At 26.6% G+C, this 19547-nt stretch overlaps 1 protein-coding gene across 1 annotated transcript; it reads right to left on the minus strand.

Annotated features, from left to right (window-relative positions):
• Positions 1-17599: 17599 nt before the first annotated feature.
• LOC113385724 lies at positions 17600-18232 on the minus strand. Its single transcript, XM_026623563.1, has one exon. It carries the CDS (start codon positions 18230-18232, stop codon positions 17600-17602), a length of 633 nt encoding a protein of 210 aa, XP_026479348.1.
• Positions 18233-19547: the final 1315 nt, after the last annotated feature.

Raw genomic sequence — 19547 nt, forward strand, 5'->3', positions numbered from 1 at the left:
TACTAATAAGCAATTTAGTACATAAGAAAAATTTAGACACTGGAGAAAAATGGTTCTTTTGGATAATGCAGATTAGACAAAAATTAATTGGATTATTTGCATTTTGGTTATATCAATCATGCAAAATATTGATTATGTTAGATAATTATCATCTACTGATCTTTATTAATATTAGATTTTGCGCGTTGCTTATGCTGTTTTCACCGTTGTGAGACAAGTAAACCAAATGTGAAAAAACAATCTAAAAGGTATGTTAAACCGCCGTGTTTCAATAGTGATTTTCATAGATTGGGTTTAATGTAATACATGTTTTGTTTCAGATCTATGAAACATTAACCATAAAAAATAGATAAACATAAATGTTGTACTCACTTTGGAACGACTTGCCAATTTCGATCAAATTTGCTCCTGCACCTGGTTACATAGTTCATACCTATAAAAAATAATTTGTAATAAGTATAAATTAGCAAGATTAAAAGTTAAGTAAATGAAATTATTCTTAAATTACTGTTAAAAAGTGACTTAAGTTATTGTAGAAAAATGATTTATATAATATAGTTTTAATTACATTCTATACTTATTTTCATTAAGTATATAATACTGCGTACAAATATAAGTGAGACTATTCAATTCAAACTTTCTAGGTTTATCAATTCTGACTAGCGTTTTTACTTTTAAGTTGGCAGTACTTTTATTGAAATCTGTGTCAAATATTACCTCAATTGGTTAATTAGTGTAGAAGTTACGCATTTGTTTGCAAGCAAAAAAAAGTTGCTTCTTCAATTTTTATATTATCTAAAATAATTCAACAAAGAAGTGGCATTAAATTTTATGCGCAAAATGAAATATCAGCAATCGAAATGTTCAGAATGTGTTGCAGAAGGCCTTTGGTGAGGAGTCAATGTTGAGAACAAGTGTTTTTGATTGGTACGAATTCTTCTGAGAAGGTCGAGCTTTGAAGGCAGCTTCTGATGAAGACAACGTACAAGACAATAAAACCAAAGAATTATTGCTGAAAAATCGAAAAATCTAACCATCGCTAACCCAATTTGAAAATAATATTGCTATGTATATTTGTTAGTGAAACTCGTTATTACTGCTAACTGATAATATGCTTTTCGAAGTGGGTATCGAACTCGGGATCTAGAAATCAAGTCCCGTTGCTCTTAGCCGCTAATACTTACGAACAAGCCCCAACTAAGAAGTAGCATTAATATTTTTTGAAATATCAAGAACCAAAATGTTCAGAATGTATTGCAGAAAGCTTTTGGTGAGAAGTCAATGTTAAGAGTAAGTGAAAGCACAAGTTTTGATTGGGAGAAATTGTTTAAAGAAGGTCGAGAGCGAGTTGAAGTCGATCCGCATTGAAGACGAAAAAGAACAACTACTGACGACAACAAAACTGATAAGCTGATGACAACAAAACCAAAAAATTATTGCTACAAAATCGTCGACTGACTACTAGTAATCTTGCTGATATCATGGGAATTTTAAATAGGACAGACCACACCATTTTGTAAGTCGTTTTTGTACCACTATAATTCACCAATCGTTTTTCATGACAATTTCGCCAAAAATTTAACTAATATCGTTCCGCAAGCACCACTAAACTATAAAAATGTTTCGAAACTTGGCAAAAACGTTGGAATAGTTGCATCCGAAAGGAATTATTTTGGATGATATAAATTAGATTTAGAAGAATAGATACAGATTTTAAAAGTTTTATAGAATGTGTCACATATATTTGCTCACAGTAGTAATATGTTGTAATGTGTGTATATAATTTAAAGAAAAACTGATTTTTCTCAATTCTATTATATAAATGTCACGGGTCAAAAAAATAAAATAAAATAAATTAAATTACTATGTCCTAATATAAATAATACTAGTAGTGTATGGAATCGTGCCTTAAGGTAAATTGCTGGAACTTCTCGTACTGCAAAATTAAATATTCGAAGAATATTAAATATTTTCAAATATATTATTATAAGTACTGTATCGTTCATTTATCGTATTTTATAGATAAAATATAAATATTTATGAATTGGACGACGAAGTTTATATATGTTAGTATAAATGAAAAGTAAATAAACGAAACTTGATCAATCGAATTTAAAATATTGGACCGAAAGGCAAAGTTAAAATTATTTGGAGTATATAAGTAACTTTAGCTAGAATGAAAATTAAAATTAAAATCCAAATTATTTTTGATATTCAAGCAAAGTTTTTTTTGAAAATTAAAAAAAAATCCCCAGAATGTGAATGCTTAGTTTTCTCAAAAATTGCCATTTTTTGCACATTTAGCTTAGTATCTCCGAAACAGCTGGATCTGCCTTTGCCAAAGACAAATCAGCACATCTTTCTATCAATAATAGGAATCGAATGCTTTTTCCCCAACCAAATTGGTTAATCCGTACACCCGAAAACGTGGACAAAAAATGCGGACACACAAAACACACTCTCATCCATTTTTTCTGAGGTATGCCAAAATGTTCAGAAACCTCTGGAACGTAAAGATATGAATAATTTTGATTTTTTATTCTTGGCCCATGACTATAACTTACCCCACAGGATTATTATTGAATATATGCATTAGTTTCATATCATTAAATGATTTCCTAATAAAAGGTGTCATTATACTTAATTGATATATTTCCAAGTTAATTCCTTAGCTAGTGTTTTATTTGATGTATTGAAATAATTGGTTTCGTAAAGTATATCCGGACATAAAATATGGCAGTGAAATTAGCAAAACTTTCAAACAAAAATATTATAATAATACATGTGTTATGTTAATATTAAATGAGAAAACTTTGCCTGCAAAATAATTAGTAGACGTGTCAAACAAATATAAAATATTCAAGAGTATTAATAATCGAGGACAAAGGATAATTATCATAAAACACTTGCCTCGTTGTTCTAAATTCAGCTATAAAATGTTTTATAAAGCATTAGCAAAGTATCTTTTGTCGTTACAAAATGGATGAAGACATACTTAATAATAAAATACTCCGTCATTCTGTAAAAGCTTTAAACTATATAGGTTTAACAAGATTTCAAAACGAAAAAAATAAATCACTAAAAAATTTAATATGCACTTTGGTCTTGACCATATACGTTTTCTATAATATTGCGCAGTTTATATTTCTTTATCAGAATCGTAATGATTTGGCTTTGGTGATTATAAATGGAGGAACTACAATTTTAACAATATTGCTGTATATAAGAAGCTTCAATTATATTAAATATAGAAAGCAATATAATGATTTATGTACCAGAATGCATGATTGTATGAAATTTTATGATGACAATGGTGATTCTGAAGAAAAGTTAATAATCGAGACATGTGTTAAGAGATTTACAAATATATTTCAAGCAGTTCGATTGACGATAGGATCAACATGTGTTTTATTTGTTATATCTCATACACTGAACTTTTTTGTAATAAACAGGTATGTTGTTTTATAAATTTTATTTTTACTGTTTTTTTAATACTTCATATACATTAATAATTGATTGAGCAAACCAACAGAAACTAATGGTACATAGCATCGTGCCTTAAGGCAAATTGCAGGAAATTTCCGTATCAAAAATTAATTTTTTTACAAAAGATTCAATTTTTTTAGAATCTCGATTTTTGAGATTTTTAAAATTTTTGAAAAAAATAAACCTTTTTGGAAAATCAGTTTTTTATGATTTGAAATATTTTAAAAACTTCGAACTTTTTTCAAAGCAATCGCGATGCGTCGAAATATCTCTAGAAGCGCGTGGGCGCCGCGTCGTTGTATACCGGACAAACATTGTTACGAAACTCATAGAAATGAAAACAAAACTTGTTTTCATAAAATATCTATAAAATATGTGATAATTTGATGTGCATATGTCTAATGATCATTTTTATCTGCCAAATGGCTTTTTTCACTTCCATCCAAAAATTTTATCAGTTCTTCATCTCGTCAATACAAATAAAAATTTTCTTGAGACAAAAACTAATCAGCATGTTTCCTTATCAATACAAATCGAATGTTTTCTTTAATTATTCAAATCGGTTGATTCGTGTTCCCGAAATGGTCGACGAAAATTTGTATCCGCGCGCACACACACACACACATACACACACATACGTATATATATATATACATACATATATATAACAATTTTCATTTTTGATTTTTTTGCTTTTTCTAATATGCTATACATATGTATCATATAGTCGAATCTGAAGGATTTTTGCCAATTATGAATAATTTGAAAAATTGTAACATGTAAGAATCGAGTTAATTTCAAACCAATGTGTCGATATCAAAATTGTACATTTGCATCACTTGTACTTTGTATTACATTAAAAGCTTCTGAATTTCAACAGAACCTTAGTAATCAGATATTTAATTCTGATCATTTTTTATGAATTTTATTATACCCACTAAAACCTGAATTTGCTCGAATTCTTCTAAAATATATATTCTACACTGATTTAAAACTTTGGTGATGATTAGTTTAAGAAGTTAACAAAATTTAGTTTAAAAGATTATATATTTATATTTTATTTTTTAGGCCTGGAGAACCAATTCATCCACTCAGCATGGAAAATTGGTTTCCCTTTGAAATAGAAGTATCTTCTACATTTATATGTTGTCCATAAACTTTTTACTGTTGTCACATTTGAATTGTTTTATGATATCAATGTTTATATATGGGACAATTAGATTTAGATTATTGCAATATAAGTTGAGCAATAACAAGGCGAAAGCACAGACGACGTCAAATTGTAGAAATGATGGTAATAATTTTGCTGCAAATAATTTTATAAAGAGCGTTGTTGAGGATCATCTGAAAATAATAAGGTACTACTTCATATAAACATCATTAAATAATATAATAAAATAATATAAAAGATGATAAAGTTATAATTTGGTAGCGCCAATGAATACTATTTACTTGGTTAACTGCTTGATTGACAAATATAATCGTTATGAAGATTTTGTGTAGTGACATGTATACACGTCATGCATTTAAATCAGTGACCATTGGCAATTTTATTTTACACAAAAAATAACTCATATTCTCAAATATTAAAATGTTCAGAAAGCTTTAAGGATGTGTCAGAGAATTAGAATTTTTATTTGCTATGCGTAACATTTAATTAAATTCATTTCGTTTTTTAAAGTAAAACTTCTTTAAGCACGACTAGGGTATTATTGAATGCAACGGAAGTCCGTTACGCCCGAACAGTTCGTCATTCGCTCTCGAAGAGATCATTTCTATACGGGTCGATTGTGATTAGTCGTCGTGTATGTGTATAGAGATCTGACGTATTTATTAGGCAAGACAGATATTACAGCTGTTCAAAAAATGAGATTATATCGCCAGCGAAAAAGTAAAAAAAAAAATACGAACAGTAAATGAATGTATGTTAATTTTAATTACATGAAGTTCTTCAAACACAATTACATGATGAGTGAAATTGCAAAAACAATATTTGTTTAGGCGTTGTTTAAAATAATCCACTGTGTGAACAAATATTATAGAATTTATTAATCAGCAATTTCTTCATTTTACTAATAAAGGTTCATTTCTAAATGCTACTTACAATGACAAACCGATCATGTCATATTTGAAGTATGACTTTAATTACATTATTGTATTTAAATATTATACATATTCTTATTATAAATATATAATTTATATTTTATTTACCATATTACTGATAAACATTATTCAAAATTGTTATATGATGTATTTATTTTTACTAACTGCCATCTTGTACAGCAACAAATAAGTTTTACTTCAATCGCGTGTGAACCATACGCGCACTATTTTTTTGGTTGAATATATATGTAATTTATAGTTATGTAAATGAAAGATCTGAATATTGACAATATAATTGTTTATATTGTAATATAATAAATATTGTTCTAAATCTCGTCAGTATATGTATGACTTAATTATGGCAACCCAAATCTCTGCATACCTTTTAATGAAGGCACAGATATTTTGTTGAATATTGCTGTATTTGAGATGGTATTATTAAGAAAGTACATTTTTCTTAAATACATCAATATCATAATTTTAGATTTCTCGACGACTTTATGAAAATAGCTGAATTTCCTTTGGCCATAGATTTTATATTGTACACTGGCCTATTGTGTGGAGAAGCAGCCATGGCTACTATGGTAAAAGTAACTTAATATATTAATAACTAATTGAATGTAAATAATTGTTAATCCTTTACAGGTTCCAGTTTTTAGTGTAGAATTTCTTATGACCGTAGGATATTTTTTCTCAATGTTCCTGCTGGCTCTTTGGTATTACTGGTTTGCTGCGGAAACTACTTTCGAAGTATGCCAAATAATTTAATTTAAAATATTTAAATGTATTTATGCTAATTTATCAAATAAAAAAATAGTTAAACAATTATACTAATTAAAGGGCATGAAATTGGCAAACGCAGCATATAAATCGAATTGGACGGAGTATGATAATTCATACAGGAGAGCTACAATTTTGATTATACAAAGATCTCAGAAACCACTTTTATTTCGTGCAGGTTTATATCCCATGAATTTAGACACATTTATTATGGTGAATATGAATAATATTTTTCGATTATTAATAATATAATTGCATCTAATATAATTTTTTATTTCTTAGATGCTGAGGCTCTCGTATAGCGTGTTGACACTTCTTATAAGAATGAAATAGACTTAATCTTAAAAACTGAAGAAGATTAAGAAAAACTTCAGCAATTATGAAGTAAATAATTAAATGAAAAAATTTACAATTGTATAATTTTTTCTTATTCAAAAAACACATTCTAAAATAAAGGAAATTGTTTAGAAAATATGTATTTGAATTAATTTAAATTCTAAGTAGAACGGTGCGGTCAATAACGATGTTTGTTTTAGTATTATAGTATTTATGCTAAAATATATAATAGGGAAAATACGGACAAAATGATACAGTTGCCATAATTAAAAATTGTCTAATAAGCCATAATAACAATCCTGCGAGATGTTGAGCGTCATTGTCACAATCTTGTAGTCTTCAGTTCAACATGTTTTGCGCCATGAAAAGCTTATTTTGAGAGTGTTTTTCTCATGTTTTCTTGTTTATTAATATTTGCAATTATTTTAAACTAAAATCAATTAACTTAAGCCAACACTAGTGATTTCGATCAATTTTATTTGCAGATTTCATTTTTATAATAAATTTGTATGTTGTGTTCACTGAAGTGGTGTCAAGTTGGATATCATGATTTATATTTCTTGTTAATTTAGGTAATTAATATTTCAAAATATTAAACTTTAGGTAAATAATGAAACTTTATTAACAAAATTATAATATAAGATTTCATCAAATGAACAAAATACTATCCAATATAAGTATAATCAAAAAATTAATATTAAACTTAAATTGCAAAAGTTGATTTAGCTTCTTGAGCATAGATTTAACACATTTTAGAATTTTTCTGTGTTATAATTTCTTTATTTTAAAATGTAACTATTACGAGTATATTGAAAAAAACTTAACAAAAGACGTACATCACTGCTCAGAGAGTTATTCTGAAGATACCTATATAATTACAGTTATTAGCCTAGGTTATTAGTTCATAGATCAATATATAAATTAGGGCTCATTAGACGTTAGCGATCAAGAAGGCTAATTATGTTTAAATATCTTTATTAAATGTGATAATTACTCAATAAACCATTTTGAAAATTAGACAATAAGGATAATAGATAATATTACGACGTTTCCTGAATTAGGTCACACAGAGATCACTAGTCAAAACAAGATTAATTTAGTAACTAAAAACGTACTCCCAAGCCATATTCTAATTTTGCAATTTTGTCTAAATTAGAATAAGAAATTGAACATTCAAAAAAATCATAAGATTTGAGCAAAGTTTACGTAGAAGTATAATAAAATTATTTAAGTAAATCAAAAACGTTTGGACATTTGGAGTGTAACGCGTTTGGAATCACAATAACCAAAAAATGGAACAATTTTGCCAAAGGTCTAAGTTCCACTTAAAAACTCATAATCTCCAAACATGAGATATTTTTCCTAATTTCTTTCAAGACAGTTAAGGTCAATACACTCATCTCATTTTGGCTTTACATTAATTTCTGGGACTGTTAATGTGTGGCAGCCAAATTAGTCATGGCAATAAGTCAAAACAATTTAGTCATGACAATATTTTTATACATTTGTAAGAAATTTTATTATAAAGTAATATATAACTTGAACAATTTATGTAATTAAGACTTGAGAATGCAAAACATTTTATCTGTCCTATTTAGCAGCATTCAATTGTAAATTTGTTAGAATTTATTATTATATTTTACACTTTCTCGTATATTAATAAGCGATATAAAAAAAGAAACCATTTTTGGAATATAGATAGATTTCTTGCATAATTTTGATTCAATGTGTTATTGTATGAATAATTTATGTAAATCAATTTTGATGCTCATAAATATTATAGCACAGAAAGAGATGATAATTTTCATGAAAATAATTTAGGCATAGTATTAAATATTGAATGAGCCACATATTTAAGTCAACGAATTTGTAACATGAAAACAACAAACTTATGCTCTGACAGTAGCGTCTTATTTGAATTGCATACTTCAAAAATGAGATTTCGTATTTTTTTAAATTTGATTGCCATTTTTAATTGCTTATGCCAAATATAATTTATATAAAAATTTAATTTATATAAAAATACATTTCAAATATTGTTATTTTCATAACGATAAAGTTAATTTTTTTTATTAGAGCTCCTTATGCCCATTTAGAATCTATAATTATGGCCATTATAAAAGTGTATTGGTTAGATTTAAGGTTATTTTTTATTCGAATTAATTTTAATATTTTAGAAAAAGTCCATTTTGAAGTAATATTTATTACATAATCGTATTAATGCCATATCTAAATCAATAATATCACTTACGATATAGAGTCTACTTAATGCGAATTTTAACATTTTCTAATCCTATAAAACTTGAACCCTTAGGGCATATGACCTAGTAACAACAAATTTTTACCACTTGAAATTGATTCTTATAAATAAATTCCACTAAAATAAAATATTTTTTGAATACTCGTATGTAGTTTAATAGATATAAATTTCATAACTTCTCATAAGAAGAGTTAATTAACGGGAAATAACGGGTAGAAGGTGATTAGGTATTTTAAATAACTCAAAAATTATTTTTGATTACTTTTTGAGTAAACTTTATATTATATTATACTTTATGTTATATTATATAACAAATTCTAAAAGATGTAATAAAAATCAGTTCTTCAATAAATAAAACTTTTTAATCAGATTATTTAATCTGAATTAGTATTATTTTTCTCTAATCAGAATTAATTTTATAGATCTTTTCTAGCTAATCTTTTCGGTTTCAAGCATTATACAAAATTATTAGTTGTTCATAATTAACTTTAGTATGTAATATAGAATTTAATTTTGTCTATTTGAAGACAAAGTTATTTGATACGCCTATTTTTCTCGGTTATAATTGTATAGCATATTGTAGTATTTATTCATATAGTAGAAACATTTAAAATAGAAACATTAGAAAAATTGGGGCAATCCAAGACGAACAATTTAGGACAGTACAAGCAAAAAAGAAAAAAAAAACAAATCCACACAAAATTTTCTCCTAAAAACCCGAGTATAAAGGTGCAAATCAGGGTCCAATACTACCAGTATCACCGTTAACCTATATTTGCTCTATTTAAGCACGCCAATGTTCATTTCACATCAAATTAAATCCAGGACTATTAAATATATTAACTATATATAGGTATAACCTGAGTAAATAACTTAATTTTATAAGCTGTAAAATAAAATCAACTTAACTATTTGTCAGATATAATCGTGAAAATGGACGATAAAATTCGTTCTAGCAAGCTCGTAGGATCAACCGTAACCGCTTTAAGTATTGCGGGTCTTGTACATTTTAAAAGTGACAAATATCCTTGTTTAAGTTATATCAAAAGTTCCTTAGTGATTATTTTCTATGCCATATTTAATTTTACACAATTGTCTTTTATTGTTGTGAATCTTGATAATCCACAAATAATAGTAGTAAATTTTGGTACAACGGCCCTGGTACTTCAGTTGGTTGTAAAATGTATAAATTGTATTATGTATGAAAAAGAATATTATGCAATATATAAAACAATTCATGAAGATATAAGTGATTTGGAAAACCAAGGGATTTCAGAAATAACAGATATTTTAGAAAAAACTCGAACCTCATTTTTTAAGGTAGATTGGGTTTTGAAAATTTCAGTATGGTCGACTATTGCAATGTACGAATGTTATTATATTGCTGCATTTTATATATTTTATAAGTAAGTATAGCTAATAGATTAAGGTAAGTTTTATATTTTTGATAATTTCCAATGCTTTATATCTCTGATGACTTTGTTAATTTGTTGAAGAAGTTTATCTATTAGCCCGAAAATCAAATTTGTTTTAATTTACAGTCTGCTACAAAAATTAGGCAAAGTATGAAGTATTTATTTGTTTCAGAAATTTAATAATCCAATTGTTTTTTTTTAAGGTAAATATTTGAATAGACAAATAAGTTATAAGTTATATAATATATAAAACAAAAATGTGTTGATAATTTGAGCTTTTAGTTTAAGAGAAAAAGCGGGCTTTTGAAATTAACAGCTAAAACATGTTTTTTTTGTATTTTTCAAAATATTAATTTTTATAAATATATTCTCTAAGTTTTAAAATTTAAAAACATTGAATGATTTTGATTGAGTATCAAGAAAATTGGGTTACAAAATAGTTTGACAAATGTTATAAGGTAATTAATTGTTTTTTTTATCATTTCTCCCAATCTTTAAATAATTTTTTAATTTTCAAATTTGTTATGATAGACTTTAAATCATTGAATTATTTTTTAAGATCAATTATTAAAACATTTAATACTAATAATTATATTTAAAAATATTTAATACTAATTTATTTATTATTAATTAATAAACAGCAATCAAAATTACATAAAATTTTATAAGCTATTCTGCTATGGTTTAGCAACAAAATATATATATGTATTTAATGAATGAAATAATAATATAAATAATAATGATAATAATAATGATAACAGTAATAATAATAAGTAGATTAAATTAAATAAAGATAAATACTATCATGGCAATCAGACGCATGATGAATACATCTTATGAAACAGAAACCATTTCATAATTCTCTGAAAGTTTCAGCTCTTAATATTGTCTTTTACATAAAGCGCAATTCAAAGTTTAGCATGGAAATAGCATAAAAAAATCAAAATTAAAAAAAAAAATAGATATAATTTAGTGAAGAAATGAATAAGTTTTATACAAAATTTGTCTCTAAGTTATACCTGATTTATTTTTTAGTTTTCCAAATTTTTTCCATGCTATTATTATACGAATTTGATTGAGTTGCGCACTATCTAAAAGTTAATATTAAGAACTAATTTCAGAGAATTGTTTTTTATCAACTTGGAACCAATGAGCCATTAAGAGCAAGGAAATTAAAAAATGTCCATATTAAGGACCACCCTAATATATATATATATACATATATATATATATATATATATATATATATATATATATGACCACCCACCACGGTCAAAAATAATTTGATATTTATATTTTTCAGACCTGGCGATGAAATTCATTTGACATCAGTAGAGACATGGCTGCCATTCAAAATTGAAGACCACAGATTAATCAGTTATTGTTTTTATACAGGTCTACTTCTTATAAATTGTATAACTGTACCATATTTTACTACAATGATTTTGTCGATGTTTGTATATGCAATATCTATGTCACGTGTACTTCAGTACAAACTTCGAAATAGGAATGATTATATTCTAAAAATTCGAAATAAAACTCCTTCGGACAATACTATATCAAGGGAAGAGCGTTATAACTTTCTGATTGATTGCATCGATCAACATTTGAAGGTAATCAAGTAAGTATGATTATAATTATTTAATAGTTTTGCAATATAAATTTTAGCTAAAAGTTTCGCTCATAGTTTATTAATTATATATGAATTTATAGCATATTCTAGATATGTTGGCGCAACTTTTGCAAAGTTTATGTTCGTTTAAGCTTTTTGGATTGGCAAAACATTAAAAATTAGTTTGTGACGTGCAAAAATCGTAATTGAGTAATTTGGATAATGCATTCACTTGTTCCATTCAATTTTCAATTGGTAAATTAACAAATAAAAAATTAAAAAACAAAAATACATTAAAGTTTTACGAAAAAAGACTACAAAACAGACAGCTCAAAATCAATTTCAATTTAGTTATGTTTATTTCTTGGAAAACGGTGTTTATTAATTACCATCATATGCCAGTGTCTCTTTAAATTTTTAATAATTTAGATTTCGTAATATAATTTTAGAACCTGGATTCAAATTCACTTAACATAATTCTATGTAATATATCACAAAATTTGTTTTGTTTGCGGATATATCATTATAGCATGATTTTGGTGTCGATAAATTACAGTTTGTAGTTTGTTGTATGCTTAGATATTTATTTTACAATTTGTTATTAAAAATACAAACAATATTGTTTTGAATTTTTCACATTAATTACAGATTTTTGAATACCCTCAAAAACATAATTAAATTACCAATGGCTGTGGATTTTGCATTATTCACTCTCATATTGTGTGGAGAAGGAATTATTATGTCAAAGGTATATATATATCAATTATAACAATGAGACTTAATAAGAATTAATAATAATATATAAATAAAAGTTGCTTCAAAAATATTACTTTCAAGAACGGATTTGCCAATACAATTCTGTATCAGAGCCATTATGTAATATTTAATTAACAATGCGATTATTCATACACGTAATGAAATCGTTTTTATACTATTAGGCAAAAATGAAATAATATTAAAATATTTGAATATTTTGCAGTTTACATCTCCTTTAATGATTTCCATGTTCACCATTTGCAATCATCAGTCAGTCATCGAATTATCTAAAAATCAATTACTATAAAAATATTCGTCTTGCCTCACAAAATCATAACATATGTTATATATGCACATTATCTACATTATGCATTATTACATTTATTGATGTTACAATTTGATATATATTACATTTATTAATTTCCTAGATGTCCTTTGGCTTTGAACTGCTATTTACAATAGCATATCTATTTTCAATATCATTCCAAGCTCTATTATACTACTGGCATGCAAATGAAGTTTCAGTACAGGTAATAGTAATATAATAGTTCAAATGAGTTAGTTTTTGGCTCTTTTTTACGTTTCACTATCAGAATTTCACCTCGAGTTCACCGAAATTTATATATTTATTTTGATTAACTTAGTTTGTAATGGGGTTTTGTAGTTGTAGCAAAAACTATCATTAGTAGGTAAAGTTCCAAACTCATTTTTAAAAACTAAGTTGAATAATCAATAGAAAAAAGGAAAATATGAGCGCCTAAATAAACTTTATTGATGTAGAAAAGTCCTTGAACTTATATTTCATTATGTATTATAATTGCAAACAAACTCGATGTCTCAAACCTCGTGGTTTATAAAAATGTATACAGTCATATTTTCTTACTATTAATTTTATTTATCATCGTTAGGCTAAGGAAATTGCATCAGCAGTATACGATTCTCCTTGGATACATGATGATAATAATTATAAACGAGCTCTGCAACTGATGATCCAAAACACCCAGAAAATTATTACTATCAAGGCAGGTTTATTTCCTATGAACTTGGAAACTTTCATCATGGTAAGACTCAATCAGGTCAAAATAGCAAAGTAAATTAATAGAAAATGACAATAAAATAATCCAAATATTTAGCTCAGTTTTTACATGATCAACCAAATATATATTATAGCAAAAGGTCAATATATGCAATTTGTAGATATTTTAATAAGGTTTGTGAACAGCAAATAAGTTTTAGTTATTAATTATACGTTATCGTTAGGTTAATAATTGGTAGAACGTAATAATATTATAATAATAATATTAATAGTAATAATTGTTTTTTCTTTTGTGGGCAATTGTAAACTAAATCTATTTTTTTTAACTATCCTAATTTTTTTCATACTTACTATAAAAATAAATAATGAAACAAATAACCTTGATATCCAAATACCTTCAAAAATTATATTCCAAGGTTGCATACTCTATTACATATAATATATTTAATATATTGAAATAATTAAAATATCTATTTTTTTAAATTGTATTAACGTAAATTTACAAAAATCTAAGTAAGTGCAATACAAAAAAATGAGAACAATATCATTTCCACTGATTTTTGGTAAAAGCAAATTTGGGATTTTGGTGATGCCAAACAGAATTTATATTATTTAGTCAACAAACAATAAACATATTTTATTATATAGTATTATAGTAGTTTATATAGTATTATAGTAGTTTATATAGTATTATTATACTAAATAAATATCATAAAATTAATACATAATTAAATATTTCAGATCGTTCGAATATCCTACAGTGCTTTTACTATATTAGGCCAAGTGGGTTAAACTAATCAAGAGAAAACTGGCCTAAATAGTAGATTTTTTATAATTTCATTAAATAACAAATGAATTTCACATTTGTTTAATGGATATTAATATTAGCATATATATGTAATAATATACTCTATGTTAATTTAAAAACTAATACAGTAATATGATTTAAAATCTTGGAAAATATTTATTTGAAAGTTTTAGAATGCATGTATAATGTATCTCACTTTATTTTTGTATTATTGTTAAAATATATTATTTTATATTTTAAAACTGGAATAGTGATAAAAAACTAGAAATAATTGAACCGCGTTTCAAGAAATTTTCAATACATGATGCTTCGTCAAAATTGTTTGTCACATTTTTATGTGATGCCATGTTATGATGTTAAATGTAATGTTATATATACATTTGTAATTCAAATGTCCCGCCATTATTATTAGTGATGTTGGTAATGGTGTTTTCTCCCACCTTAAGCATGTATCCGCCATTTTAAATTCTTGTTAATGTAAAACTATGTAAAATAAACTCTCTTTCCTCTAGAAAGTAAAACAAGCAACACTAAAATAAATTGGTATCATTTGAAGGAAGCATTTTTATTTTTTCCAATAGACAAATAAAATGTAATAATATCAAATTAACAACTAGTAGTACATAGCATCGTGCCATAGGCAAATTGCTAGAACTTCATGTACCGTAATGAAATAATCGAGAAATTTTAAGTGTTTTCGAATATATTAATATAAATACTATAGATTTCATTATTCGTATGTTATAGAATAGACAAAAATAAGAGCTTATAAATTGGACGATGACGTTCATATAAGTTTACATTACTTTTCATTTCTTCTGAATTGTTGAAAAAAAATTTGATGACCGATAATTTTTTATGATGAACTTAATACAGTTAATGAACTCAATGAATTATTCAGTATTCTAAAAAAAATTATAGATTTTGAAAAACAAAATATGAAGTTTCTGCAGTTTCTAATGTAGCGATGCTCCCGGAAACGTTGACGAAGAATTGTATCCACACAAAATAAACACATACTGGTAATAAATAAAATAAATAATAACATTAACCAAAACACAATTTAAAATATAATGTGATTTATTTGCTGGATGTGGTCTCCTTGAAATACAAAATGGAACAGGACGTACATAAACACAATAAGCCTAATCGCATAGTCATAGCATACTTCACTCTGTATTACAAAGATAAGACCCGCGCGAAATTTGAATACACAAATACTTTTGTCCATATTCCCGGGCGATGCAAAGCATCCAAAATTTTTCATTATTAACATTAATTAGGAATATTACATTAACATTTATCAAAATTGTAACTTAACCTAAAATATATAACATAAATGAATAATTTGATCGTAATCTCAATTTGATACACATATTTTCGAAGAGTGGACTGTATAAAAATAATAATAGTAATCAATAATAATTCATTTTAAAGTATATATCATAATTGAGTAAAATCTATTCTAACATTCTAACAATACATTATTTAAATTCAATTTATAAGATGGAATTTCACATATTTATTCTATCGGAAGAGGTACAATTTTAGTTAAATATTTTTATTCTAAATATTGATTTGACCATGTTTTCCAAATTGATCACGCATGATCGTAATCTGTTTATAAAATTTTAATTTATTTGCACTCCAATTTGGATTGTATAGTTCTGGTACAGGAGTCATTATATCACCTATTAAAAAATGACTGGGGAATAAATATGACGCATCTGTGCTGTCATCCGACATACTTAATAAAGGACGTGAATTCAATACTGCCTCGACCTGTGCAAGTAATGTAACATATTCCTCGTAAGTTTAACAACCCAATCACTCTACGCAAATATGATTTCATTATTTTTATCGACCCCTCCCATAAACCGCCAAAATGTGGAGCATATGTAGGTGTAAATTGCCAAATAAAAACTAATTGTGTAACAGCTGAACTTAAAGGTTTTAATTTAGAATATAAGTTCTGATCAGTTCCGAAGTCATCCATAATACTTCCGAAACTCTCTTGTTGTTGTACGCGTAAAATAATATTTTTTAACGAATTATGTATTTCATTCATAGTTAAATATTTTAAATATTCTTTATTGGATCTATATTTTGGCAACCATCTTAAAATAAAGGCAACTACTCTAAATAACGTGGCAAATTTGGAAAAAACGATAGTAGAATCACTCCATAAAAACCGAATTATTAAATTTAATATCGACATTAGTACATACATATTTATATAATTTAGATAATAAAGGCGCAGCGAACAGTTCAAGACGCGGTAATGTAATATTCTTAACTGGTGCTACCCTAGATTTAGCGCATAATAAATTGGTAGAAGTAGTTTTATTAGAGTAAAATTTTTTAATATATATACATGCGCCATATGCCGATAGAGATGCGTCTGCAAACCCGTGGCATTCTATCTCAGAAATAGATAAATGTTTCAAAATGCATCGCAAAATAGAAATATTTTTTAAATTTGGTAACAATTCCTGCACTAACATTTTCCCCACAATTGTAATAAGAGCTATTAGCCCCAATGGATCAAATATTTGTACAATTGTGGCCAACATTACTCTTTTCGTAATATTGGTTTCCGATAAGTTGGACGGAGAAGAAATTTTAAAAGTATCATTCATAAGATCTAAAAACAAGCCTAAAGTTTCAATTGAACTTTTGTCATCCGTAAAAAATGAATTTAAGATTTTCCGTTTTGAAACTGGTATCTTATTTAAAATAAACTTATTATTACTATTAAAGTTAACCGTCTTTATAGGCACTTTATCACAAATATTTTCTAACACATTTGTTCGTTGTTCAATGAATTTAAAAATTTCAGATATTGTAGGTAATGTTTTTGTAGATTTAGCTAAATGCCATGCTATTTTAATATTATAATCTAACCTTTTGTTTAACAACAATAAAAGAATTAAATCCCAATGCTTTGCTTCCTCGAACATAGCAATGAGTGATTGGTAATGAAATCTATTAATATTTAAAAATTGTTTCAATGAATCGTGTGTACTTTATTTATATAAGGAATAGAATCTATAGCACTTGAGTGATTATTAATAATCAAAAATTTATTATTATAAGTTTCAAAAGGTAAATCATAAGCGACCTTATGGTTATCGTTAGTCAAACTTAATGAAGAAATGAAATTAGAAGCTGGTGGAGTTAACGCTCCTTTCAAATAATGTATTTTCTGAACCGGGCTTAATTTATCATTATTATGTATTGGTGATTCATAAATATCTTTAAAGAAAAGCCATTGACTATTGTCACCGTTAAATTTAGGTAGAGAAATTACTGGCAATTTTACATCTGACGTTGCTTCACTCTTTAGCCCCTGTTCAACTTTTACAACAAACTTACTTATATGTTGTTCCAACGAAGCTAATAGTGATAAGCTGAGATCATAAAATTTGTCGTATTCATTTGTGAATTTTCCTGGACTATGCCTTTCCAATACACCATATAATAGGTCAAGTTTCTCCATGCATTCGTTTAACTTTGTTTTCCTTACACTAAATTCAGAAACATTAGTTACATTACTTGCAGCAGTTATAAATTTTTGAAAGCGTTCAATATGCTTTTTAACAATGGCAAATTGTAATAAAACTCTATTGATATCAGTCATTTTAAATAATGGGTAATATAATGACTTTACAAGGTGGAATTGTACACTTTGATAAAACGTATACGATATATCTTTACGATAACAAAACTTTAAGTAATGGTTAATATAATGACTTTAAAAGTGGAATTGTACACTTCAAAGCAATTTATACAATATATCTTTACAATAACAAAATTTTAAGTATGGTTAATATAATGACTTTAAAAGTGGAATTGTACACTTCAAAGCAATTTATACAATATATCTTTACGATAACAAAATTTTAAGTAATGGTTAATATAATGACTTTAAAAGTGGAATTGTACACTTCAAAGCAATTTATACAATATATCTTTACGATAACAAAATTTTAAGTAATGGTTAATATAATGACTTTAAAAGTGGAATTGTACACTTCAAAGCAATTTATACAATATATCTTTACGATAACAAAATTGAGGTATAATTTGAACAATAGTAATTTACAAAATATATGAAAGAAAATATAAAAATGAGTATATAATATAGACTCAGCAACAGGTTGTTACTTGAATACCTCGCTCTACCTCGTGTGCTGTCCAGAGAATCCCTGTGTATTGTCCAAAAAATTCCTGTGTGTGGTCCAAAATTCCAGTAAAAACTTATCGTTCCTGAATTAATTTGTCCTCAGCAATGTATCCCGAGATATAGCACGTAGTAGTAACTCCAGATAGAGGTTATGTGTCAAATGGCTTGGCGGCGTCGTATAGCTTGTATAGTATAGGAATAACTTGCCAAATCCGACTCCAATTACACGAAAATGCTGTTCCCGATCATGAATTAAGCAGTGTTTTTAATATTCACCTAACTTGAATCCAAGAATGTATATTTCCAATTTGTTGACCCACGTGTACAGCATAAACAAAACTTGTATGTGTATTTTTGGTTATGGTACTACTAAATATGCACTGATTTTAACTATCCGTGAGATGGACCAATTTTATGGTAATAAATAAAATAAATAATAACATTAACCAAAACACAATTTAAGATATAAGATGATTTATTTGCTGGATGTGGTCTCCTTGAAGTACAAAAATGGAACAGGACGTACATAAACACAATAAGCCTAATCGCATAGTCATAGCATACTTCACTCTGTATTACAAAGATAAGACCCGCGCGAAATTTGAATACACAAATACTTTTGTCCACATACACATACACATACACACACAGCCTATTTTTTAAGATATGCTAAAATGTTCTGAAACCTCTAAAACGTACAGATATTCAAACGTTCTCGTTTTTTATTTTTACGATTACTATAACTTATCCTACGGAAAGTTGAAAATCT

This window comes from Ctenocephalides felis, unplaced genomic scaffold (genome assembly GCF_003426905.1).
Source record: "Ctenocephalides felis isolate EL2017-DRISC unplaced genomic scaffold, ASM342690v1 CF-g0.4_SCAFFOLD_03571, whole genome shotgun sequence".
Classification (NCBI taxonomy): Eukaryota; Metazoa; Arthropoda; class Insecta; order Siphonaptera; family Pulicidae; genus Ctenocephalides; species Ctenocephalides felis.

Bases quoted from the DNA above. Each gene is read 5' to 3' on its own strand.
- LOC113385724 (XM_026623563.1), bottom strand. From the start codon at position 18,232: ATGACTGATATCAATAGAGTTTTATTACAATTTGCCATTGTTAAAAAG.